This window comes from Pteropus medius, unplaced genomic scaffold (assembly GCF_902729225.1).
Source record: "Pteropus medius unplaced genomic scaffold, Ma_sr-lr_union100, whole genome shotgun sequence".
NCBI lineage: Eukaryota > Metazoa > Chordata > Mammalia > Chiroptera > Pteropodidae > Pteropus > Pteropus medius.
Genome location: NW_024342647.1, coordinates 6222267 through 6247605, shown reverse-complemented (window position 1 = coordinate 6247605; position 25339 = coordinate 6222267). Strand labels below are relative to the sequence as shown.

Sequence of the window (25339 nt, the reverse complement as noted above, 5' to 3'; positions counted from 1 at the left end):
CCCCGACTCAGCAGCTTCTCTGACCCTTCAGCCATTCCGAAACTGAGGACCCTTCCTGTTATGGCTCCATCTCTCTGGTTCTCCTCTGCCAGCTACAGCCGTGCAGCCTGCCTCCACCTCCCCTTACCTTCAGAAGCTCTTTCCCATTCAGCCAGAGCCCTACTTCCATGGCACCCTGGCCCACCTCGACCCTGACCATGACATCTCCCAGATTTGGAAATGGAGCCACAGAGAGGTGGCGGACTCTCACAGACCTTGCAGCCAGGAAGTGGGGCCCAGGGGTTGAAACCCAGGGCCTGTGACGGAAACCAAGCCCATCACACTTATGGGGGGTGGGCAGGAGGAAGGGGAAAGAAGACCCCCTATATCAAGTGACCGAGCTCCCCCCTCCAAGAAGGCTGGGCTGTTAGGGTCGGAGCCCCAAACTCGGCCACCCTCTCTGACCAGCTGGCAGGGCATAGACCTGCTGTTCTATGTAGAAACTATGTAGCTAAGTAGAAACCAGCTGTGCAGAAACAGACCCAGGAGGAAGCACCAGCCAGTGTCCTCTCCCATGTACGCCCTCCAGCCCCCAGCTCTCTCCAGTGGCTGAGGCCCAGGAGAAAGTGGAAAGGTGCCCTGGCTGCTGTGGACTCTAGTCCCCGCTAGCTTGAAGAGATAGGCTGGGTTTGCTGGATTGTCCCCAGCTCCTCTCCAGGCCTAGGCGGCAGAAGGGGCCACTCCTTCATGGACACCCTCTGCTGCCTCCTGGCCTACTCCTCATCTGTGCATCATGTCTGAGGCCCCTTAGCAGCCAGGGAGACTAACTCTCTATGTACACAGATGAGGGCACCCAAGGCACAGAGAGAGACCAGAGTTTGTCCAAGTTCACAGAGACCAGAATCAGAGCTCTGACTGGAATCCAGCATCCCGAGGCTTGAAGAAATCCCCTTAAAATCCACCATGCCGCAGGGGCTGGGCTTCCTCAGCCCTAAACTGAGAGAGCAGTAATACAGCTGCTGCAGCTGCAACTTCCTGGCTGGGCTGGTCCAGCGGCCCTGAACTGTCCCAGAGTCTGTGACTGGCCTGTCCAGAGGGAAGGCAGCTTCCTCCGCCCTCCTCCACTCCCTTACCTCTCTCAGGCTCCACCATCCTGCTGGCCCAGGCTCAGAAGACCTGAGTGTGAGGTCTTTGTTCCAAATCTGGGGAGCCCCCTGCCTCCATGGCGCCCTGGCCCGCCTCCAGGACACTCTGCCAGCCCGAGCTGCTGCTCACAGACAAGCATCTCTCCCCACCTCTCCCCGCCCCTGCTGCGGCTGAGGCCGCCTCGCCTAGGCAGGAAGCGCCCAGCCTGATTTCCTACAAGTGTTTGTCAGAAGGAGGGGGTTTGTCTGAGTGTAGAGTGAGAGTGAGCGGGAGGAGCTTAACCCCTTGCAGGCCCTCTGCGGGTTGCGCTCTCCTACTAAAGGATTCATGGAAACTTCCGACGTCAGGGCTTGGGACCATCTCAATCAAAGTACAGAGTGGGGAGACTAAAGCCCTAACCAGATCAGAGGCTCGGCCAAGGTGACTCAGCCTGGAAGGAGACCTCCAGCAGCTTCAGGCCTCTAGGAGCTTTTCCCATAGCCCCTACCCTCTAGGATGTGACCTTGGCCAAGGCTCCCTCTCTCTTTAGGCCTCAGCGCCCATCTATACAACAGGAGCTCAGACCGGATGCTTGCTTGGCACTTTTCCAGCTCTCTCTGTCCTGTCTGCCAATATGCAACCCATTATCTCGGTGAGACTGCAACAATTCCTGCCATCCCACCCACTATCCTTGCCCCAAGCTAGGCCTATAGCTACAGTGGGATTTTCCAGGCAGCATGGAGATGGGGAATTGACTGCTCAGGTGAGTTTCCTCTGTTATTCCCAGGGCTCATCAGAGGACAAGCTGCTTTCTCCCAAACCCCCCTCGACCCATTCATTCATTTGACAGGTACTTACTGAGCTCCTATAGTATGCTGGGTGCTTTTCTAGGTGCTAGGAGTACAGCAGGGCACAAGACAGGCCAAGCCCTGGCTCCACTCTGGTGAAGACATAGACAACAAGCAAACACAGAGAGGTGTGAGGCTGGAGCAGTGATCCATATCCCAGGCTGCTTTTGGTAATACTGATGCCTAGGGCTCACCCACACCAACAGAATCAGCCTCTGGGCATCGGCAATTTTAAAGTGTCCCAGGTGACTGGGATATGTGGCCCTGGTAGAGAATCTATGGGTCCAAGTGTACTGATTAGGGAGGGTGTGGGATGGCCAGAAAGGTCTCTGTGAGAAGATACATTTGATCAAGGGACTGGTAGCAAGGGGCAAGCCACAAAAAGGGCTGGTGGCAGAATATTCTGGAAGGGCAAATGCAGAGGGCAAGGTGGGAGCCAGCTGGGCTTTCCCTGAGAACAGCAAGGCTGTGTACCCAGAGCAGAGAAAACCAAGGAGAGGCGGGAGCCGGGGTGGAGGGCCAGGCTCGGGGTGCGGTCTCCTCACGTATGTGGTTCCCAGCTCTGGCCCTGCTCCTGATACAGGAATTCTAATTCAGGAAACAAACAAACGAACGAAAGAAAGAAAGAAGAAAGAAAGAAAAGAAAGAAAGAAAGAGAGAGAGAGAGAGAAAGAAAGAAAGGGAAAGGAAAGGAAAGGAAAGTGAAGGGGGAGGGGAGGGAGGGAGAGAGGGGAGAGAGGGAGAGGGAGAGAGGGAGAGAGGAAGCAGGGAGAGGCAGAGAGAGAGGGAGGAGGGAGGAGGAGGGAGGAGGGAGGGAGGGAGGAGGGAGGGAGGGAGGGAGGAAGGAAAAAAGAAAGAAAGAAAGAAAGAAAGAAAGAAAGAAAGAAAGAAAGAAAGAAAGAAAGAAAGAAAGAAAGAAAGAAAGAAAATTGGCCCCTGTATTGTCCAAAAAACCCTCCAGGTAATTTTGATAAGCAGCCAGGTTTGGAACAAGTGGTATAGGAGAAAAAAATGAATCTTAGAGTCAATGCAGACCTGGGCTCCAATCCCAGCCCCACTTCTTGCTAGCTCTGTGACCTTTGAACCTTCACCTCTCTAGGCCTCAGTTTCTTCATCTGTAAAACAGAGATAAGAGGAGTAGCCACCCAACAGGGCTGCTGCCAAGATCCACTGAGGTAACGCCTACAAAGTACAGAGCCAGCGCCTGGAACACAAATGAATGAATGAATGAATGAATGGACTTTCCCAAGGTCAGCTTGTGAGTATCTGGCAAAGCCAGGGCTAGAACCAGGTGCTTTCATCCCAGTAATCTCCTCACCCCTCCAACCCCTTCCCTGCCTTTGACCCACGTCTGGATGATGGGGTTCTAACTGCAGCCCCTAGCCTAATGTGGAGCACAGCCAGACTCCAATGAGGCCCCTCCTTGCCAGCTCTGGTGACCATGTGGGCCATTGTGCGAGAGGCGGGCTCCCCCGACACCCTGTCACTCACTCACTCTCCCTCCCTGATCATTAACCCAGGCAGCACTGCCATCAATGCCAGGTGGCTGCTACTGCCAGGCACGCCCCATGGCCCCTAGATAACCCCAAGCCCATCTTTGGGGCAGCCACCCAACATCAAGGAAAACAGCCTCCGTGTACTCTGTTTCAAATCCTTGTCATCCTCAAGCCTTACCAACCTTCCTCCCTGCCTCTGCTCCTGCGGTGACCCTCCTGGCACACAACTTCCACACACAGGCCAAATTCTACTTAACCCAAGCAACATGCCCCAAACTGAGCTTGTTATAGCGCCCCTTCCTAACCTACCCCTCCCTAGTTTGGCCCATCTTTTACCCAGGTGCACAAGCCAGAACTGACTGTCGTCCTGGACATTTCCCTCTTCCTTACATCCCATAACCCATCCCTCACCAACTTCTGTTGAGTTTATATCCTAATCTCACCAGAATCTGTCCCATCTCTGTCCCATCCCCACATGGCCTCCTGCAACGGCATCTCCTGGTCAGCTCTCCATCCCTGCAATCCATTCCCCATACGGTACCAGAGGGATCTTTCCAAAACAGAAGCATCCAAACACGGCCACTCTGAGCTAAAAACACTGAGAAAGGAGATTACCATTGCTCTGAGAAAGAAGATGAAACCCCACAGCCTGGCCGCTGCTCTGGCCTCTTCCATCCTCACCCTCCCTCAGGGGCCCCTGCAACACAAGGCTCCTTGCTGTTCCTGGGACAAATGTGCCGTGCTCCCCATCATCACCCAACCCCACTTCTCCCTGTTATCTTCCAGACAACCAATAGATCTCAGCCCCATGCGCCCTCTGCAGGGACTGGCCATTTGGAATTAAACGCTAGGTCTGCCTCTCTGGCAACTGGGAGCTCTGTGAAGTACTCTGCATTACAGCCCTAGTGCCCAGCACAGGCGCTGACACACGGCAGATGCACAGTGATACAAGATGAATGAGCTACCGAGCCTAGCTGGTCACCCGAGCCTGGCTTGTGGCCCTTAACCCAGTGAGGCTGATGTGACATCTCATTTCACAGGTGGGTAAACAGAGGCCCAGATAGTCTGAGCCATTGGCCCATGATCACAAAGCTGATGAGTGATGATAGAGATTCAAACACACAAAGACCCAACTCTTAATGACCATGCTTGGTGCTTTCACTGTTGCAGCCACCAGAGATAATAACCTGGGAAGAATAAAATCGGAGTGGAACTTATTACCAACTAATTGCAATTCATTAAGTCTATGTTCTGACTTTATAACGAGGTTCTGGTACTGCACAGGGCCTTTCAGTTTTCTAACATGCTTTTTCATCCTTCATGTAACTAGATGCTGAAGAATAGCCTTGGGAAGTGGGCAGGACAGGAGTGCGATTGCACTGCATAAGTGAGGAAACTGAGGCCCAGAAATGGGGAAGAGATTAGTTCCTGGTCACCCAACAAAAACAAAAAATAAACAAAAATACCCTTCAGCCCCGACTGCCAAGACTTGAGTACTTTTCACCAGAAGCATGCCTACATATGGCTGTGTCTGTGTGACCCTGCCAGATCTTACCACAGCCTTTGGCCATTTGTTCCCTCCAGCCCCTGGGTCATAATGTTCTAACACCACAGTGGCCATTTTCACCCACATTCCCACTGCCCACCCACTCAGCCATCCCTCCCTCCCAGCCTTAATCATTCTTGAGCCCTAGCTAAGTGCCTGGCACATTAACCTGGAAGGTGAGTCTGTGGTTCTTCAATCCTTCCGGTGCAGCCCAGGACTGGGATGGGCATCGCTTGCTGATGTGATGAGCCCTGGATAGTCAGTAACTTCTTCACGGGATGTCCTGAGGCCCAGGGAGCACAATGGGACCCCCAAGCTTCTCAGCCACTCTGAGGAAAACTAGGGGCTGGAAACTTTAGGGAACCAAAGACTGTTATTCTGTCCTTGACTCCTCCTTAAGCTCCCGAAATCTCCTTTCCTTGGGAAAGAAATGAAAACCTACCCCAAGGTCACCCACTCCTTCATGCCCAGATTGATAAATTTACCCCTGTAGTTAAAATCCACAGGGAGTCTGGGGCTGAGCGGAGGCAGGTGAGGATTTCAGGAGCGGATCAAGAAGAATTGATGAAAGCCTTGCTTGGAAGGTGGTGACCCAAGTTCCAGCCTGAGTGACATTGGACAAGTGCTTTACTCTTTCTTAGCCTTGGAACTTCAGGGTTTAATGAGATTATCCCTGAAGTTATCAGAAATGATCTTCTAAGCACTAAATTTCCTGGGTTCTTTGATTCCGCTTGCCCACACAGGCAGCAACACCATGCTGATAGGAGGCTACAGGGCACAGGGGTTTAGGGCACAGGAGCTTTGTGGGTAGTCGGAGACCTCCAGGTTCTCTCTTGAAAGCTGTGTGGTCTTGGGCAAGTCGCTTAACATCTCTGAATGCCAGATTCCTTCTGTAATATGGGGGTAATACTGACTTTACAGGATCCTTGGGATGATAAATGAGACCACGTGCTTAAAGTCCTGGCCCAGGGCCCAGCTGGCACAGAGCTCACACATAAAAGACTTTGGTCATTACTGTGAAACGCCCAGATGGCCGGCTCCCTGCAGGACTGAGTTTAATCTTCCTGGCTCGAGCTTTGGGTCCTACGCACGAAAAGGAAAAGCCAGCCTTCCCAAGTGGAGAGAAATGCTGCCATCTCCCTGTGACCCTCTCCCTGAGGCTCCCAAACAGTTCCAGTGGTCACTGACCCACCCAGCTAGAAACTGTCCCCACCCTGAATACTTAAGGAGAGGAGGAAATGAGCCTTTCTCAGCCAACTGAAACACGGGTTATAAGGAGGGCGTGGCCACATCAAGGAAAATACACACACGTAGGACATACACATGCTTCTAAATGCATGCTCCGTGAGAAGAGTGAAACACAAAGTGTGCGTGTGCCAGGAATGCACTGCTAACAGCGAAACTTTACGGGGTACCTATTACATAAAGGCCTTTCCCTGGATTAGGATCTCATTATTTAACTCTCATACCAATCCAAGGAGGTAAGGATTATTATGCCCATTTCACAGGAGGGGAAGCTGGGTGTGAACCAAGCTGTCTGAATCAAGACAGTGTAATTTTAATGACTTTGCAACTGAATCTGGCAGTAAGTAAAAAGGTTGAAAACAACCTCGGTGTCCAATAATAGGTGATCACTGAAATAAATTGTGATATTTCTGCTCAAAGAAATATTATGCAGCTATTAGCAGTCATACTGTAGAAGAACAGGAAGTGATATAAAAATGTGATATGTTAACTGCACAGTAAAATGCGGAGGAAGGGAAGGGAGGAAGAGAGGGAAAAAGGAAAAAAGAGAAAGAGATGTTCCAAAACGTTTATAATAATTATTATTAAGTAGTAAGACTATGGCAAGTTTACTTTTTTCCTTATGTGTATCTTCTAAAAATAACAGTTGCTTTAAAAATAAGAGTAAAATGAGCATTTACTAGTCTTAAAAACAAAAGTCACCACCACATACAAGTGTCGTGCTTCATTCTGATGAGACCTGGGCCATAGCCTCCTTGGTCCCCGCACCACCTCCAGGTGGGAAGACTGGCTGGGCTCTTTGAGGCCCTTTGCAGCTCTGACATTCTGTGACATTCCGTAACTCCCATCCCACACCTTCTCTCTTCCTCTTTTTAAACTCTGACACTATGTGCTCTTTCCTGCACGTATAGCCACTAGGCAACGAGTAGGAATACGTAAAAATCACAAAAAGAAAAGGAAGCAACCCTAGCCTTAGCCACTCAACATTTTAGGGCATGGCATGTGTTGTTGGATTGGATCCTCATAATCAGGCATTTAACAGATAAGGAAAGGCACAGAGAGGTTATACAACTTGCCCCAAATCACACAGCACATTAGAGACAGAGTTGGATGTGCACCCACAAGTAAAGTGTTACCCTCCAAGTGAACCTCTGACTTAGCAGGGCTGAGTGCAGCCTCCTTGACACTGAGGACCTTCCTGGTCCTTGGTCCTTGGCTGTGGTCTCAAGATTCTAAGAGACTGACAGCAGAGCATCCCACTTTAGCCTAGAATAGGCTCAGTCTCGGGGAAGGGTCTGGGGAAGGAGAATGCTGGCAAGGATCTAGAGGCCAGTGCTGGACAACCCTTGAGGGTATGGGGCGGGGAAGGGGGGTCTCTTGACACAATCGAGGTGGAGTTTGCCTGGCTCTTGGCAAGCAAGATCAGCGCCAAGATGGGACTGTAGGCTGGAATGGAGGAGGGACCAAAGAATTAAAAATGCAAAGGTCTGGGGGGAAAATGGCCTGGATCCAGATCTGGTAGCTCGGACCTTAGATATGTTTCCAAACCTCCCTGATATCTTCATCTACAGTCTTAGCGTAACACTTTCCTCAGGGGTGTATGTGTGGAGTGATGAGACAATATGTGTGCAGCTTAGCACACAGGAGGTGCTCAGAAAACACAGAAGGGGTACTATTGGTCTCCTCCAGGCTCCCCTGGTCAACCTGTGCCTCTTCCCAGTCACCCTGCCCTTGACTCATCCTCCAATCCCTTTGCCGGATAAATCTTCTTAGAGCATCATTCTGGTCAAGCCTTTCCCTGCTTAAAGACCATGATAGCTGCTGTGACTTTCAGATTAAAAACCAGACATTTTGGCCTGGAATTCAGGTTCATACTACCTGTTCCCAGGTCAGAGGGCTGATACACTGCCCAGCTCACAGCACAGACGAGGAGCCTCATCCATAAAGGTTTCCTTCCCAAATCCTACAGTTTGGGGAGCTGCAGTGGGGTGCGGGTGTTCTGGCCTGGCTCCCCTGGAACTTCCTGCATGGCCAGGAAACTTCAACTCCTGGCTGCCATGCAGAGTAAGACTGGCATTCCATCCCCCTCAACACCCTTCACTTGCTGCTTTCTTAAAAAAAAAATTAAAAAAACAGAAAAAGCCCTGATTTGTGGCATTTACTGATTTCCATAATGCAAATACCCTTATTATGGCCAATTTCACGCTAATAACGTATCACTGAGCACAGCACTGGGAAGAGATGAGCACAATAGACTCTTACCAGATGACACACACCTGCAACATCCAAAGTAAGGACCACTAACCTCAGAGAAGAGCTGTGTGAGCTCAGGTGAATGACTTAACTTCTCTGAACCTCAGCCTTCTCCTCTGTAAAATGAGAACAACAATTGCACTAGCCGCATGGCAACGATGTGAACACTAAGTGATAGAATCTAGGTGATCAACAATGTATTGAACAACTACTACGTTTAGGGTTCTGCACTGGGCACTGGAGGGCGACTGGTAACAAGATAGACAAGGGCTCCTGCCTTTCCAGACCCCACTCCTTGCAGTAAAACCCTTGGCACGGTGGCTAGAATATAGCTCTCAATAATCATTAGCTATTATTACCAATGGTACTATTGTTGTTATTCCTTCCTTTCCCTGAGCTTGTTTCCTCATCTCCAGACTTAGAATGTGAGCTGCACAAAATTCTCTATGATGCCAGCTAACTTGAGTCTTAAAGCAACACTGAAGTAGGCATTATCATTCCCATTTTATATATGGGAAAACTGAGGCGCTAAGAACTGAAGCCGGACTGGAGATTTGAACCAAAATCTTCTAACTCCTGGTCTCCAGATTTGTCGCACCTCTTGTGACTGAGAAAACATAAAAAGGCCCTGGAATTCAGCTGGTGGTTCAGCTGGATGCTTTAAAATTACATTCTCTCCCCACCTCCATGGGGGTAAATTGAAATGTCATTGGCCTGCATTAGTTTCCAAAATACCCTCTCAGTGTGACAGCCTCAGTGTCTGGACCATAGTGTCTAGGCTCTCTGGAAACCCCAACCCTGGCACCCCTGGAGGACAATGCAGGCTGGTGGGAGCTGATGAAATTTCCTTGTAAGAAACAACCTAAATCACATGTTTCAAATTCAAATCGCTCGATTTTGGGAGGCAAAGGCCCCATGTGGGTACATGCTCCCTCTTACAGAACTGAGACAGTTACTGGAAGGAAATAAACCTTAATAGTCCCCAAAATACCACGGGGAGCCATCCTCCCACTGGTAAGTAAGCCAGACTTAGGCCCTCTCAAATAGATGGGCAGAAATTCTATTTTCTTGACAAAACAAAACCAACAGCTAAAAAATAAAACCCACCGACTCTAGAGGAGGTGCCAGGAAAATTCTCTTGGGAAGTCCCTGTAAGTATCTAACCTCAGTCCTTCATGCTTCAGTTTCAGCCATTTTTTTTTTCTCATTCTGTTCTAGAGGACAGGAACAATGTCTCTTTTCACTGCAGCCTATCTCAGCTTCTCTTCTTAGCTCCAAAATAGCCCGTTTGTTATCAGCAACTTTCGTTTCCAACTTTCTCACTCAGAAGCAGAAGCTTTTGAAACATAGGCAATGATCCGCTCCAACCTGTCATTTCTTTCAACAAAAGCCCGGAAAAGGAGTCTCATCCAAGGCCGCACAAAAAGCATACTCTGTCAATGCCAGCTCCATCACACTAGGGAGAGGCCAGCTCTGCACCTGCCCTGCTGTGTGTCTTTGGACAAGCCGCGCCCCCTTTCTGGGCTTCAGTCTCCGCGTCTGTTTAACCAGAGGGGCTGGCCTTAAATCTGCCGTCCGTTCTAGTTCCTACCACTGTCGGAGATGCTCACCCCCATGCTGGCCCTTGCTCTACTTCCCTCCCCACTGCCAAAAAGAGGAAAAGAAACTTGCGTTAGGTGTCCGGGGAGAGTGCGCAGCTCCGAGTTGTCAGGGTGCGCGGGTTGTTGCCTGGCGAGCAAACCTCACACAAATCCCAAGACAGAAAAGTCCCTCCTCCCCGGTAACCACAGCTACCCGGCCACACCTCCAGCCCAAACACAGCCCAAGGCCCCGCCAAGGACCACCCCCGGATTCCCTCGGGACCTTTCCCATCTGGGCGACCGGACCTAGCCTGAAGGAGTGAGAAAAAGCCAACGTCCCCATTGTGCGGAGGTGGAGACCGAGGCCGGAGGGTGGAGACTGCAGAACCTCGCCGCGAGCTGAGTGTGGACTCGGACGCGATCACCAGTCCAGGACTCCCTCCCATTCCCGGAGCAGCGATCCTTCTCCTTCGCTTGCGCGTGGGGTTTCCACGTGGGAGAGACCGAGAGCAGCACGGTCCCTGTGGATCTCGGCCCATTGGCGCAGTCCACCCTCCCTCCCCATTACCGGGACAGAGAAACTGAGACCAAGCGAGGAGCCGGAACCCGCCCCAGACCCACCGTGAGCTCCTCCCCAGGTCTCACCTGCTGGCCGCTGCCGCGCGGGGTGGTTTCCTGGAGTTGAGCGGCAAACAAAGGCCTCCAATCCGGGCGCGGGGCGGGGCAGTGACTTTTTGCATAATCCCTGGGGCCGGCCTCTGATGGGCGAGGTGCGGCCCCAGGAGGCGGGGCCTCAGAAGCTCCACCAATCGCACAGAGGCGGCCGCCCGCGGCCCGCCCCCAGAGACTCCAGTGTAGCTCCAGCACGGAAAATCTCAAATCTGGGAGTTTGCGTGTCCGTATTGGAACCCATCCGACCGCTGGCGCGAGATTGAAGCCCGGAGTTAACACGTTTATGGAAGGTCGCAGTGAAGAAGAAAACCACAAACTTTCACAGGGGTTTGAAACGGACTGCTTCATAACAGTAGTAATAATACTGTACTAAAAACTCTTCTTGAGCACTTATGTGTCAGACACTGTTGTAATCTCTTACTGTGCCCGATCCTCTCCTATGAGGTAGGTAGGTATTATCATTATCCCCAAGGATATTCTAGTCTAAACCACCCTTAAGCAAGCAGGGAAACCCAGTCTTGGAGAGAAACAAGAACTCGCCTAACGTCCTTCAGTGAATATAGGACAGAAATAATCTATTGTCCCCTGAAAGCGGACGTTGAAGGATGGCGGTGTAAGGTGTCCAACTGGCCTAGGTTCTCGCCCCATTTCTGCCACTGGCTGCCACTGAGCTTCAGGCAAATGTGATTCATAACTCCCACCTCCCAGGGGTTGCTGAGGGGAGTAAATAAACAGCACCCCGCCTATAAGAAATAAACCAATGGCACTAATTTAAAGAGTTCCTCCAAGAATTCTATTTCTTAGTGGGGATAAATAGACACTGAAACAGAAAGCGACTTTCTCAAAGACCTGCCTGGGCCAGGGCCAAAGATCCAGCCCTGTGGCAGCCCAGTTCTTTCCTCTTGGCAGAAATCTCTTCCCAGTTCCCCAGGTTGCCAGTGACTTCCCTACACACATCTCTAATGGTAATCACAGTAGCGGCTTCTATTCACTAAAGGCCCACTCTGTCCCAGGGACATTTTAGCTAACTCTTACAATAACTCTCAAGTTAGGTTAGTATTATGTTCCCCATTTAGAGGTGTGGAAACTGAGGCTCAGAGAGATTGACTTGCCCAGGATTACACAGGCAAGAAGTGGTGGAAGTCAGGTTGAATTCGATCCCAGGATTCAGACACAGGTGTGGACTCTGAGCTGTAACTTGTTCTCTGTCCTTTATTCCCCACACTGGGCTACACCAACCCCTTTCCTGTTTTCTCCCAAGCAGAGGGGGCTCCAGGTGATCTCAAGGCCAACTCAGCACTTGCTTGGGCAGGCCCTGGCTTAAGCCGAAATCTTGCTCCTTTCCTGCCTTCATCTAGCAGCAGACCCTGAGACTCTCTTGCTGCACCTCCCCCTCCAGGTCTAGCATCATGAGTAAAGACATTAAGGCTACAGATACATATGTCCAGGTAGACATCTGGCCTCTCCCCCTCCCAATATTCAAAACTGCCTTAGGCAGTGTATTGGGTCCCTTCGAAAGACAGCAGGACACATGATTGTCCTGGGGCTTCATGTTGTGGATCTCAGGCAGCCATGGGGCCAAATTTGTCCTCTACCACTCACTAGCAATGTGACTTTGGGCAAGCAACTTGACCTTCCTAAGCCCACTTGCAAAGGAAATTTTTTTTTTTTAGGTTTAAAATTCTACAGCCCCAGAGTCAAGTCCAGGAATTTCAGAAGCAACAGTTCCAGAAACTCATTCTTATCTTACCTTTTTCAGAGTACAAACTGGGGACTGTGAGGAGCAGCTGCTGGGGGCTCTCTGTCTCCTGGGCAGATTAGAGGGGCTCTTTCTTTGTTCATTATCATCCTGACTGCAAATTACCTCTTTGGGGCTGACTCTGAGCCTGGTGCCATGGTCCACACACAGCATCCCAAGCTCCATCAGAGGCAAGTAGCAGTATCTCAATGTATTGGTTTCCTGTGGCTCCTGTAACAAATTACCACCAGTTCATGGCTTAAAACACTAGTTTGTTCTCTTACCAGAAGTCGTAGGTCCAAAATTAGTTTCACCGGGCTAACGTCCAGGTGTCAGCAGGACAGGTTCCTTTAGCGGGCTCTGAGGGAGAATTCATTTCCTTGACGTTTTCAGCTTCTAGTGGCCACCTGTATTTCTGGGCTCATCGTCCCTTCCTCCATCTTCGAAGCACATCGCTCCAATCTCTACTTCCATCATCGCAACACCTTTTCTTCTTCTGTGTCAAATCTCCCTCTCCCTTTTACAAGGACTCTTGTAATAATATTGGACTGGCCCAGATAATCCAGGAAACCTCCTCATCTAAATGCTTGAATCATACCTGCAAAATCCCTTTGCCATATAAGGTAACATTCACCCGTTCCAGGAATTTGGATACCTTTGGGGGCCATTATTCAGCCTACCACACCCATTTTCCAGATGGGGAACTTGGGCTCAGAAAGGTGATATCACTTCCCCTTGACCGCATAGGATTTGGAGTTTGATGCCAGGAGATCTAGGGCTTGACAAAGCACTCCTGCTGTCAGGTAAGGGTTCATCCTGCAGGAGTATTAGGACTGGGGAGGGGCATATGAGTGCTCTTGGAAGAGCTGGAGCCTTTAGGGATACTGGCTGCTTCAGGGGTCAGGTGGAATCCAGGGTTCTGGCCTCGGGGGACCTCCTTGTCTTGGGGCGGGGAGGACAGGGGCAGCTAAGAGCAGAATCTGGTGTAGGTCTGTGGAATCAAGTGCCCCTAATCCACTTCTGGTAGACCCCTGGACACAAGGCTAGACCAAACAGGGCTTCTCAAACTCTTCTTGCCCCAGAGGAACCCTGGGGATGAAGGGAATGGGCACTGGGGATCAGAACATTTCTTGCCACCCTCCTCCCCAAGACCCCCTCCATGTATTTTTTGCTTTTAACACCCACTGCCCTTGACTCCTGGAACAGCGTGGCCTGCACAGCAAGAGGGTGGAAAGTGGCTGGGATTATTGCCTCTCCTCTCTCCCCAAGGCCTCATCCGAAGACTGACAGGATGAAAGCCCTGTCCCCTGGCCCTGAGTGGGGACAACTCTAGGCTTAACTTACACATCCCCTGTGGGATCAGGCAGTAGCCATCCTCCCAGAACTACACCTGAAATCCCACCCTGCTTGGCTTCTTTCCCTTCCCCTCCTGACCTCCCACTTCTTTACTGCCTCCCCCCCTTCTTTAAGGAATCACTTGCATACAGATCTTCATCTCTGAGTCAGTTTATGGGACCTGCCCTAAGGTGAGCCGCCTCTCTTTGTCTTAAAACACCCACATACATCGTGCATTCTGCCCCACGACATACCAATCAATGTCTTTTAATCTAAAAGTATTATCTGTAAATAACCTTCAGGTAGGATGTTCCAAGATGTGGGTGTGGTTCAAGTGCCCTTGTACACCCCGTGGGTCCCAGATTGAGCCATGGGGGTCATGGAGAAAGGGTGATGATGTGTGGTGCTCTGGATGCCTCCATCTGTTCTGCCCACCCCTCTTACCACATCAGACGATCAAGACCCCAGCCACACAGGCAGGCCACACAACACGCTGGACCCTAACATTGTTCATATCTCTTTATTGAAAAATTAAAGTCATAAGCTCTGTATATAAATACACTGACGTCGTTGGTCACCTGCAAGGCCTCTGGGATAGGCTAGGGGTACAGTGGGAAGCTGGGATCCTGGGGGCCCCAGGGGTGTGGAAAGGAAAATAAATAATAAATACTATGGGAAACAAGGAGCTAGAAGGAATGGAGGTGTGAATGAGGGTGGGTGCTTAATGCTTATTTGTGGCACTAAAGGTCCTGCAAAATGCCCCCTTGGCTGGGGGCCATGTCCGTGAATTCTCATGCGACCTTACTCCAGGTAAAGGCCCAGGCATCTAGGGATAGGCTAGGCCCTAGCCGGCTGGAAGGCAGCTGTGCCCCCTAACCAACCTAGAGTAACAGGCCCTGGCAGGCCTCAGGAGAATGTGTTGAGACAGAGGTGCTGCTCCGCCCTTCCCCATCTTTTTCCCCCTTCCTGAAACTCATGCTTGTATTGAGTGCCTGCTGTGTACCAGGCATGGAACCAGACTCTGACCTGACCTTCTGTTTGCCTCACCTGGCTCCTTCTCCCAGTTCTGGTCCAGCGGGCTGGGAAGAAGTGGGGGATGTCTTCCTGTTACCCTGGCCATGCAGCCCCGGCCCCTCAAGGAGCTTAACAGTGCAAGGAGGGAGGAGGGACCAGGGCCAGGAGACGGGCAGCAGCGGGAGGCCCTCAGGCCTCGGGCCCTAGAGCATCACATTGAACTCGGTGACCAGAAAGTCGATGTAGTCACGTTCCTTGGTCTTGAAGGCCTCTGCAATGATGCGCGCAGCTTCCCGATGCTCCTTGCCCCGAAGCGTCAGTCCATTCACTTCCAAGATCACGTGGCCCACCTTGAGTTGCCCACAGTTGTGGGCTGAGCCTCCTCGCTGCAGGGGCGAGACACAGGGCAGGGGCACGTGGGGGCATCTGAGGTCTAAGCTGAGCAGGCCTGACACTGCGAACCAGGCAGCTACAATCTGGGTGTCCACTGCCCTGGGTAGGAAAACTGAGGCTCAGTGAGCGCAAAGGTGGTATGAGCCTGGGTCTGCGCTTAGGTCCTGGCTCACCTCGGCGGGTGGCGAAGCCCTGGGGATGCTGAGAAAGGTACTTTCAGGGGTAGGGAGAGATGGCCAAGTGGGGCCCCAGAGGATGTACCTGAATTGTGACAATCCTAGGCAGGGGCTGGCGGGTGTTGGCGCCACCCTCGATGGCGATGCCCAGGGTGGCTGCACTTTTCTTCACGCGGACCAGGGTGGACGTGGGCTCCAGGAGTCCGGGCTGTGGGTGTGAAGGAGACCAGTGACTGAGGCCTTCTCAGCAGGGCCCGGACTCCAGCCCGGTGTTTGAGCCTCCAGTATGCCAGGCAGGAAGCTCAGCGCTTGGTGTTCTCAGCTCTCTAACTGCTACAAAAATCCCTGAGGCTCGAGAAGGGGTGGCCCAAGGCTGCCTGGTGGTGACACCAGGACTCGTATCCAGACCCGGCTGCCTCAGCCACCACACAAGTCAGAACTCAGCTTTAAGATTCTCAAGACCACTCTTCAGTGCTCGGCTTGTTAGTGTCACAGTGAAGGTAGGACTTAAATTGGGCCTCCGGCCTAACGCACATCCCTCCCTGGTACCCACATCCCTCCGCTGAGGGTGCTCTCTCTGTCTTTTGTGGTTACTTGTCAAGCTGAACCCTGGTCAAGGACTTCCTGTTCTTCACCTAGGGCCTGCCTTCCCCTCACCCTCTGCGCCCCCTTCATCCTAGCTCACCGGTTTGGTGGCCGCCTCTGTGCTTCTTTCGTTTTGAAGTGGCTCCTTGCTACTTCTGCTCTTGGTGGATACCATCTGTCTGCCTCGGCCCAGGGCGCTGGCCTCTGCCTCACCAGCATCCACCCCACTGTCCTCGCTCAGAGTCTGCCCGCTGTCCGAGAGCTGTGAGAGCGTGGAGGCTGCTGGGAGGGGCAACAGGAGGAAAGTGGCGGTTTATACAGCTGGGGTCAGGGAGGGCTTCCTGGAGGAGGTGATGGAGCTGCAGGCTGGAAGGCTGGGGGGATTCTCTTGGTAAAGGCTAGGGAGAGTTGGGGGAGCTGGAGGGCAGGCAGACTCCCCACCATTCTCCCGCCTACTGACATCTTCCAAATGGGCCTGGCTCCAGGGCCCGACACTCCCAGGACATCTGCCTTGATTGCCCCTGGCGTAATGATTAAAACAGAGGTCAGGTCAGGAGGCAAACTCAGCCCACAGCCACTAGACTGGCTCCACAATTACTTTCTGTGACTGTTTCCTCATCTATAAAATAAGGATAATGACAGTAGCCGCCTCACAGGACTGTCGCGGGATTAGAGGAGTTACTAATACAGGCAAGGACCTTAGAACAGTGTCCAGCACACAGCACAGTATAATAAGAGTTAGCTCTTATTATCGTGTGCGTCCGGCTCAGTGCCAGGTCTAGAGGCAGCAGTGATCCATCAGTCATAGCTCGAGTTTGGCACCACATCCTGCCTGTTCTCCCTCACTAAGCAACTGAGTGCGGGGACCCTGACTTGGCCACAGCAGGCCCCTTGTATCACTTCTGCCACAAGATGGCAGCAGAATCCAACAAAATGTATGGAACTCGAAAACAGGAGGGAGGCAGTCCAGAGCCTGGGGAGGGCTCAGTGAGTCCTGGAGTAGAAAGCAGGACATCCTCAGCTGGATATCCTCTGCAAACACAGGGGCCGAACACACTTTGGAGTTTGGCGGGTCAGATTTAAATTCCCTCTAACCAGCCATCAACCCCAGGCTGGCCTCCTGGGTGCCGGGAAGTCCATCCTGCACTCTGACTCTGCAGCCCCAAGTCAGGAGACCTCCAGGGGTCCACCTTTCCCCCTGCACTTGCTCTCTGCCCGGCTCCGGGGGTAGAGATCACCCTGCCCTCAAAAAGTTTAGTTTTTATGGCGGGAGGGGCGGGGGAGATTGGTAGGTAAATGCGACGTGACCAGGGCTGGGGGCGCTGGGGGAGGAGCCCAACCCTTACAGGGGCCTGGCAGGGCTGTCACTGTCATCTCCACTCTAGATTGGAAAAGCAGCCGGAGAGGAACAGCAGCTGGTCCACAGCCACACAGCTAGTACATGGCAGAGCCAAGACTCACACTCACATCCCCAACTCCCAAGCCCATAAATGGGGACTCAGGACCCTCCTCCCCAACCACCCTGACCTGGAGCAGGGAAACGCCTGGGCCTGAAGACCCCTCACTGGGAGAGCACCTGGTCTTGCCTTCACTGTGTTGAGGGGCAGATCAGCCCAGAGGGGCCAGGACCCTCGAGATCACACAGCGGGCACCCTGGCCCCACCCCCAGGGTCTGCCAGTACTCACTGCGTGTCTGGGGCAGCGCCCTCACTTCGTTCACGTCGGGCTCGCTGTCCGGGCGGTGCACCTCCACCATGACAAAGTGCTGGTTTGTGCCTGTCTGGTCTGGGCGGCCGGACGGGGACGGTGGCGGGAGGCAGCCCCCTGCCAGTGCGGCCTCTGCTGGGGGGCTTTTCAGGTGTGGCGGGGACTGGACCCGTGGGAAGGGGCCTATGGGGTGTTGGTTGACCAGGGCCAGATGGGCATCCAGCGGCCTCTTGGCGCTGGGGTTGGCAGGGGAAACGGAAGCATAGATGGGGGAGGAGGGCGAGGCCTGTGCTGAGGCGGCTTCTGGGGTGGGTGCGGTGCCCACGGGCGGGCTGCAGTTCCGTGGAGCCGAGAAGACGATGCCCGAGTGGGAAGAAGCGGAGGAAGGCGGCTGCAGGTCCTGGCTTCCCGGCTTCCTCAGCTGAGCCAGAGCTGGTGGGGGAGGCGGCGGCCTGTAGCTAGGCAGCCCCTCGGCTGTGGATTTGACATCATCCTGCCAAAAGACCCAACAAGAGTAGAAGGAGTCAGAGCCCATTGCAGCTGGAAGAGGGGAGACCCGACAGCCAAGTGGGCCAGGCCCGGCTGGAATTCTCTCCCCACGCTGTCTGCTCTTGGCCACACTGCTCTGAATAATGCAACACCGAGTGGAAAACTTCTCCCAGCATCTCAGCAGCTGATAAGCATCAGGATCCTGGCTGCATCTCTGGGGACAGCACGGTTACCTTTGGGAATTGAAGTTCTTGGCATCAGCTGGGGCTCGTCGAGGGGAACAAGACTTAATTAGAGCCAGGATGTGGCGAATGGAAAAACAAAAAAGGCATTTCTTTGACTTTTCTTTTTAGGGGCTTATTGTGGCTATTACAGATGGGAAGTGTGCCAGGACTGGAGGGGGACAGCACGGACACAAGGAGAAAAGACGCATGGGCTAGGGTGCTGTGTGGCCCTGGGCAGGGCACACAGATGCTGTCATTATAATATTCTTTCTGCCCGCACCAACATCCGACACTTGCATAGCTTTGATGGCAGCACAGGCGCTGTTCCAAATGCTTCACTTAAAATAACTAACTAACCCTTGCCACAAACTTACGGGGTAGGTACACTATTCTCATCCCCGTTTTAGCGATGGGAAAGCTGAGGCACAGAGAGGTTAGGAAACTTGCCCAAAGTCATGGTCAGTGGTAGATGTGGAATTTGAACCCAGGCAGACTGGCTCCAGAGCCTAGGCCATTCAAACGTTATTTGGGTCAGAGTCACAAAGTGTCACGGCCTTAAGCTGCTGATGTGTGGCCATGGATACGAGGTCACATTTAACTTCTATTTCCAGCCCAGTCATATGACCTCTTCAGGGAGTTCTCTTCATCTTCAGTATTTACTATGATAACGTTCAGATTAACATATCAAAAATAACACCAACTGGGCAAAGGGTTAAACAGCCTGACAGCCCCACCTAAATGCCTGGAAAGAGCCATCCTGGCTCCTGCTGGAGGTGATGGAGGGACACACTTGTGCACAGGTCTGGGGCTAGTTCTAGAGCTCACGGCCAGATCCTCTGTCCCCTCCCAGTGGCTCGCAGTCACTGGGGTCTTGGGCAGACCACGGAGGGCAAAGAAGGTGCCAGAGAACCTCTTACCAGGGAAATATCTGGGAGGGTGTTCACGGTGCCCTGGACAGCCTCTCCAGTTTCCTCCAGGTCCAGAGTATTCTACGAATGGAGATGAAGGCAATGTGAGCCAATATAAACCAAGAAGAAAATACCAGTTTGCTCTCTAAAACTCCAAAATCTATGGGTCCTGTGATATCTCCACGTGGTTTACATGACTCCTGACGTGACCCGCTCCAATGGGATTTATTTTATGCATTAAAATTAACGTCAATTTCCTTGCTGGTCATTTTGAAATCAACTTTTCTTTGGGACTTTCTGATTATCTCCAGGCCTCCCAGGAACCACCTGGAGATGCCATGCAGTGGCTCTAGCCTTGGATGGAAATTTCTGAAGCTGGTGCTGCTCAACAAGTCCTAAGGGTCCTCTCTCTGTTGCTCGCTGACAGAATCCCAGGAAGGTGTACATATGACAAGATGCAAATGAGAGGTGGATGGGGAAAGTCTCTCTCTCTCTCTCCCCTAATTTTAATGGTTTTAATAGTGAGGGGGGTGGTTAAGATTTAAACGAACTTTATTTTGCAAAATTGCCAGTTTCTTCCTTCCTTCTCTGAATCACCAGAAAAAGCCAAATGCTCCCTCAAGTGACACTGAGCTGCCGAAAGGCCATCTCTAGGGCTTTCTCGGGAAGCTGAGCAGTGTTCCTCTCTACACGGGTCTTTCCTGAGTACTCGGGGAAGCCATTTCTCCACCCAACAGAGCCCAGGATGGCAAAGCCTCTGCAACCAACACCTGACTCAAGTCTCAGGTACAGAGATCAGTACTGGGCAGTCTCAATGCTCTAGAGTGACAGGGCCTGAGACACAGAGGAGGTGAGACACGACCCATGCCTTCGGTAGCTTAAAGAAAATGGGACTGACACAAACAAGTACAGAGGAGACTCTGCTCAGAGTGAGGAAAAACAGGCATATAATGTAGCTGGGAAAAGGTTATCAAGGAAGACTTCCTGGAGGAGGGAGAATAGTTAAAAGTTGAGCCTTGTGGGTGAGCTGGGCAAAGGAGGGAACGATGGGTGTTCCAGAGGGAAAGATGTGCATAAAGCAGAAAGGATAGAGAACGTTTGAGATGCATCCAGTGGTTCCACGTGAGTCAAACATGAAGCTGCTTGGAAAGCCTGCAGGTAGTGGGTTGCCATGGATATGTGGTCAAATTTGCCTTCTGTGATGCTCCCCTTTGCTCAATTCAAGCCACATTAGAACAATGCAGGCATACCAGGGCCCCCACAGGGGCTGTTCCCTCTGCCTGGAACATTGGTCCCCTTGGCTAGCCACAAAGCTTGTTCCATTTGCTCACCAACTTCAAGACCTTACACAAATACCACCTCCTCAAAAAGGCCTACCCTGACAACCTACGTAAAATTACAATGCCCAGCCCCCATCCTGCTTTATGTCTCTCCTTTGCACTGATCACTATTTTTCACCTAGTGGCTAGGATGTAATCCTTGAAACGTAAGTCAGATAATGTCCCTCCCCAGCTCCTAACCCTCCAGGGCCTTTCTATCTTACTTGGAGGAAATTTCAAATTCCTCACTCATTGTGCCTAGTGACTGGGCCCTTTCCGGCTACTCCTTCACTGGATAGGATGGTTCTGCCTCAGGGCCTTTGCACTCACTGCGCCCTGCCCACTCTGCTCCTGGCTCACTCCCTTACCTTACTTCATTTAGTTCTGGTGTCAGCGAGGCCTCCCTGGACCAGCCCTGTCTAAAACAGCACCCCTTCCCTGCTACACACCACTCTGTCTAACCTCTGATGCTGCTTCATTTTTCTATATGAGATTTATCGCTACCTGATATTATACTATTAATTTGCTTATTATCTGTCAGTAGGATAAAAACTCCTCAGAGGCGGGACTTGTGACTACCTGGTCCCTACTCTGTCCTCGGTGTTCAGGACAGTGGCTGCTTGATAAATATTTACTAAGCGACTTAATGAATCCACGAATGGATCGATAGGTAAATGAATCAATCTCTCTGGTCATCACGGGGAGGAGGCCTGAGCAGGCAGAGAATTAAGCAAGGCAATTACTGCTGTCATTGTGGCGAGCAGTCATGGTGGCTTGAATGAGGGTGAGGGCAACAGGTGGGGATGGAAGGTGCTCCCAACTCCATATCCCCTAGGGCAGAGGCCACCGGGTCATCTATACTGATCCCCATCTCCAGGGATCCTCCCGAAGCCTTGAGCATTCTGGGTGGCAAAGGCCACAGGATCACAGAGGCTAGTCATGCGAACCCGCCAACTAACAAGATGCTTGCCCCTCACCCCTCCGCCCTGCTCTGAGCCTCTCACTCCCAGGGCTCCCCATCTGGTCTCATGATGCCTCTGGGGCAAAGTCAGGCCAGGAAAACTGCCCCATTTACCAACAAAGCTGAGGCTTGCATGCGAACCTCAGCCTCCTGATGGGTTCCTGCTCTCTCCGACCCCATCTCCTGCACAGTGCCTCACAGGAAGTTGCTGCTGACAGCCTCAGTGATGCAAGGACAGCGGGGGATCCTTGGAAGGCAGAGCAATAGGGAAGCTCTCTCACCCACTGATTGGCCGCACTGGTTTGGCTTCTTTGAGATCACACCCAGCTCTGCCACTTCTAGCTGACTGATGGTGAGCAAATCACTGAAGTGCTCTGTGCTTCAGTTTCCTCATCTGTAAAATGGGTTAACAGCAGCCCTTCTCTCGTGGGATTGACATATGCACACCTAAAAAATTCTCAGAATAGAGCGTGGCACAATACATGAGCGGAGGTGACTGTTACACACATCAGAAGCCTGGGACCTCGCAAACGTGATCCAGCAACCGAACAGTTGCAAAACGTGCCCTGGCCTGTGCAAACACCTTGAGGGAAAGGAAACTGCAGTCCTCCTGTACAACCCTCCAAACTCCAAAACCAAACTCCAGTGCCCCCAGGAAGTAGTCCAGCTGGGCAACACAGAGCATCCAGAATCAAGGTGAATGGCAAGGCAGGGCCGGTTACATGCAGTGACTTTGCAGGACTTGGCAGGAGGCCTGCAGAGGGTCAGAAGCCTGAGAAGTGCCCACAGCAAAAACAAGAGAGGCCTCCACCACACTCAAATGCAGCACTGCCACCTGACCCTGGGATTCAACCTGCAGGCACCTGGGGACTCGGACAACAGTCCATGATGGGACCAAGGACATTGGATTCTGTCCTGTTCTGGCACATTAGGAGTTTCAAGCATTCATTTAGTCACTCAACAAACATTTATCAGGCAGCCTTAACTTATGAGGAAAGCTCATGCAGATAAAAGATGAGCAGGTCACTGTGTCCCCAACACCTAGCAGAGGGCCATGCACACAGAAGCTGCCCACAAACTCCTGTTTGGGATCATTGATGGGGCTGGCAGTTGTAAAAGAGCCCATGAGAGGGGGAAATTAAGGCTCCAGAATCTGACAACACAAGCACGTCCTTGCCATCCTTGCCGTGCATTACAGGGAGGGTGTGACTTTCTCTTAGAAAGGAGATCAGAGAACTACAAATTAGAGGACCTAATATGTGCCAGCCTCCCTGTTAGGCTTTTCCCTTACATGATCTCATGAGATTCTCGGTGTGAGGCAGGCACTATGATTCCCCTCACCTCACTTCTTTTATACTTAAGCTCAGAGAGGGAAGTGACTTGTCCAAGGTCATAGGCCACTCTACAGCTAATCAGGTTTCTAACTCAGGTAGGAAAGCCCATGCAGGCAGCCCTACCCGACTCCAGAACTGGATAGGACCCTGGTACTGTAGGAACCAGAGGGCCCTGGGAGCAACTCTCTCTGAACCAAGAGAGAACATAGCCATCGTTGGCCCCTGGCCTCAGCCATTCTCTGCTGTTAATGGCATCCTGGAGGGGAGACAGAAGGCAGGGATGGAAGGGAGGAAGGGAAGGGTGGAGAGGGACAAACGTCCAGCCTTGGGAGGGAGGCTTGAAGTGGAGCAAATGGCAGACGGGTCGGAGCCCAGCCCTGCCAGACTCCATCTGCCGAATCCAGACGCTCAGGAGCCCCGAGTCCCCGAGCCATGTTCTTTGTGCATCTGAAATAGCTGCAGACAGCAGGCTAAGAACCTGGGGGATGTGTCAGCAGAAACACTCACGGAACAGGCTTTGAGAGGAGGATCAAGGTCAGAGCTCACACAGGAACTGGCCTGTGTATCCCCGCCCCTCCCCACCCCAGTGTTTTGGCCCCTCCTCCCCCTGCACCAACGAGGCCAGAGCCCAATTGAGGGAATAGACCCAGTAGCTCAATTAATCCTACCAGGTGGGATCCTTCATCCATTCTACAGCTGAGGTGACCGAGGGCTCAGAGAGGGAAGGCCACATGCCCAAGGTCACACAGCAAAGATGGGGCAGGAAGCTGAACCTTATTTAAGATCTGACTATTATCCAGAGTGCTTCCCACAAGATCCAGGATACCCGCAAGGACCTGCTCCCCCAACTCTTTCATCTCCAATCTGTGGCGGTTCAGAAAATCTCCTTCTTTTCAGAGAAAAAAAAACCCTCCTTGTTGTCTGAGTTGGCCCAATCAGGGCCCAGATACCCAAGGGGTTTGGTTTGAGGGAACCATGGGGATAAAATGAAATGAAGTGATGGGGGCAATCCCCTGCGTGGACCTCTGCCAGGTAGACTCCTGATCCGGGAAATGGTGGCTTGCATAGCCCAGGTGCCACTTCAGCAAAATAAGGCCCCTCCTGTCCCTCCCCTGACCCCTCCCCTCCCTCCAGGCCAATTCCCAGGTTTCTAGGCCTCCATCCCCTCATTATAATGGGAGGGCTCTTACATAAAGCTGCTATTTTCAGCTCTTTGTTCTTTTTGCTGCTTTACGGTGATGTCAGGACAATAGGCTCCCCCCACCTCTGCCCCCAAACGCACAAGGATATGGGAAAACTTTGAACCTGAGTCACAAAGGCTTCTGGAAGGTCACGGGACACAGGGAGAGGGAGGGGAACCTAGAGAGGGAAGAGCGAGAATAAGAGAGAAGAAAAAGGAGAGGATTTGGGAGAAAAGAGAGAGAGAGAGCGAAGGGAGAAAGAGGAAGAAAAGGTGAGAGAAAAGCCAGGCATGGGGGACGGCCAGAGCTGGGGCTTGGGAAGGGGAGCTTGTCACCCCAGGAAAGACAGGGTGGTGGGAGGGGTATGACAGCCACGTGAGCTGGGTACGGCCAGAAAGTCCTGGCATTCCCGGTGGGGGCAGGGTGGTGGGGTGGGGGCAGTGGGCAGTGGGGCCACTCAGAGTGCAGGGGACAGGTCTAAGGGTCATGGGTCACTGCTGGGGGAGACGGGACATCCTGCTCTCAACCTCTCCAAGAACGGAGTGGGGAGGAAGTCTGGAAGTTGATGGGGAAGGTCAGAGGAGTGGACTGGGAGGGACAGGACCCCACGGCAGAGGACACTCGCTGGGTGGGCTGCCAGCTTGTCCGCTTCTGCTGTTGTGTTTGACCACCAAACCAGAGAGGCAGAAAAGTCCCTGGGAAGCCTCCTGAGGTGAAGGGTCACTGCCTTGCCCCGTGAAGCCTGTGTGGTGCCCTGTTTCATCTCTCTCCCAATAGTCTTAGGAAAAAGCTGTCATTCAGTGGACAGACGGTGTGACCCAGAATCTCCAGGGCAGGGCTGCAAGAGCCCTTAGGACAATCGGAAATCAGGGCTCCAGGAGGGAATGCAAGGGACTGTGAACTCAGCTGGGCGAAAACACTGCATCCTTACTTTCATTCACCTCTAAGTGAAATGTAGCATTTCCTTCCTTTATGAATGGAGGTGACACAGCCCAGCAGAATCAGCAGTGCCTGTGACACTGTAACCAACCGAAGTCACAGATCTTTCATATCACATTCCGCTGTTGCAGATGCCACAAAAGCCCATTTTTACTCATCGGGACTTCCGATTACAGCCCTTACCCGCCACTGCCAGGCCTCATTATTGGGCGTGCAAATAAGGAAGTACATGTTTGAAAATTTGTTTTGGTATTTGAAAAATGGCATTTCATTATGATTTGTTTCCTGTGTA

General features: G+C 52.2%; 2 protein-coding genes across 8 annotated transcripts in view; both read right to left on the bottom strand.

The window, feature by feature from the left end:
* AKNA (AT-hook transcription factor) overlaps positions 1-1282 on the bottom strand; it is a 42842-nt gene extending 41560 nt beyond the window's left edge. The window contains 1 exon segment of the mRNA XM_039866801.1: positions 1113-1282. The gene's annotated coding sequence lies outside the window, so the exon portion shown is untranslated.
* Positions 1283-14318: 13036 nt separating this feature from the next.
* Positions 14319-25339, bottom strand: part of WHRN (whirlin) — a 79505-nt gene continuing 68484 nt past the window's right edge. For 5 of the 7 annotated variants that reach the window (XM_039866802.1, XM_039866806.1, XM_039866805.1 and 2 more), the window contains 5 exons: positions 19323-19394; positions 17672-18185; positions 16086-16267; positions 15486-15608; positions 14319-15217 (listed from right to left, as the gene is read on the bottom strand). In XM_039866802.1, the coding sequence (XP_039722736.1) occupies positions 15035-15217; positions 15486-15608; positions 16086-16267; positions 17672-18185; positions 19323-19394 (1074 nt within the window). In that variant the 3' untranslated portion in view covers positions 14319-15034. The remainder of the gene's footprint in view (positions 15218-15485; positions 15609-16085; positions 16268-17671; positions 18186-19322; positions 19395-25339) is intronic. The other 2 variants (XM_039866804.1, XM_039866807.1) reach the window with 1 other exon arrangement.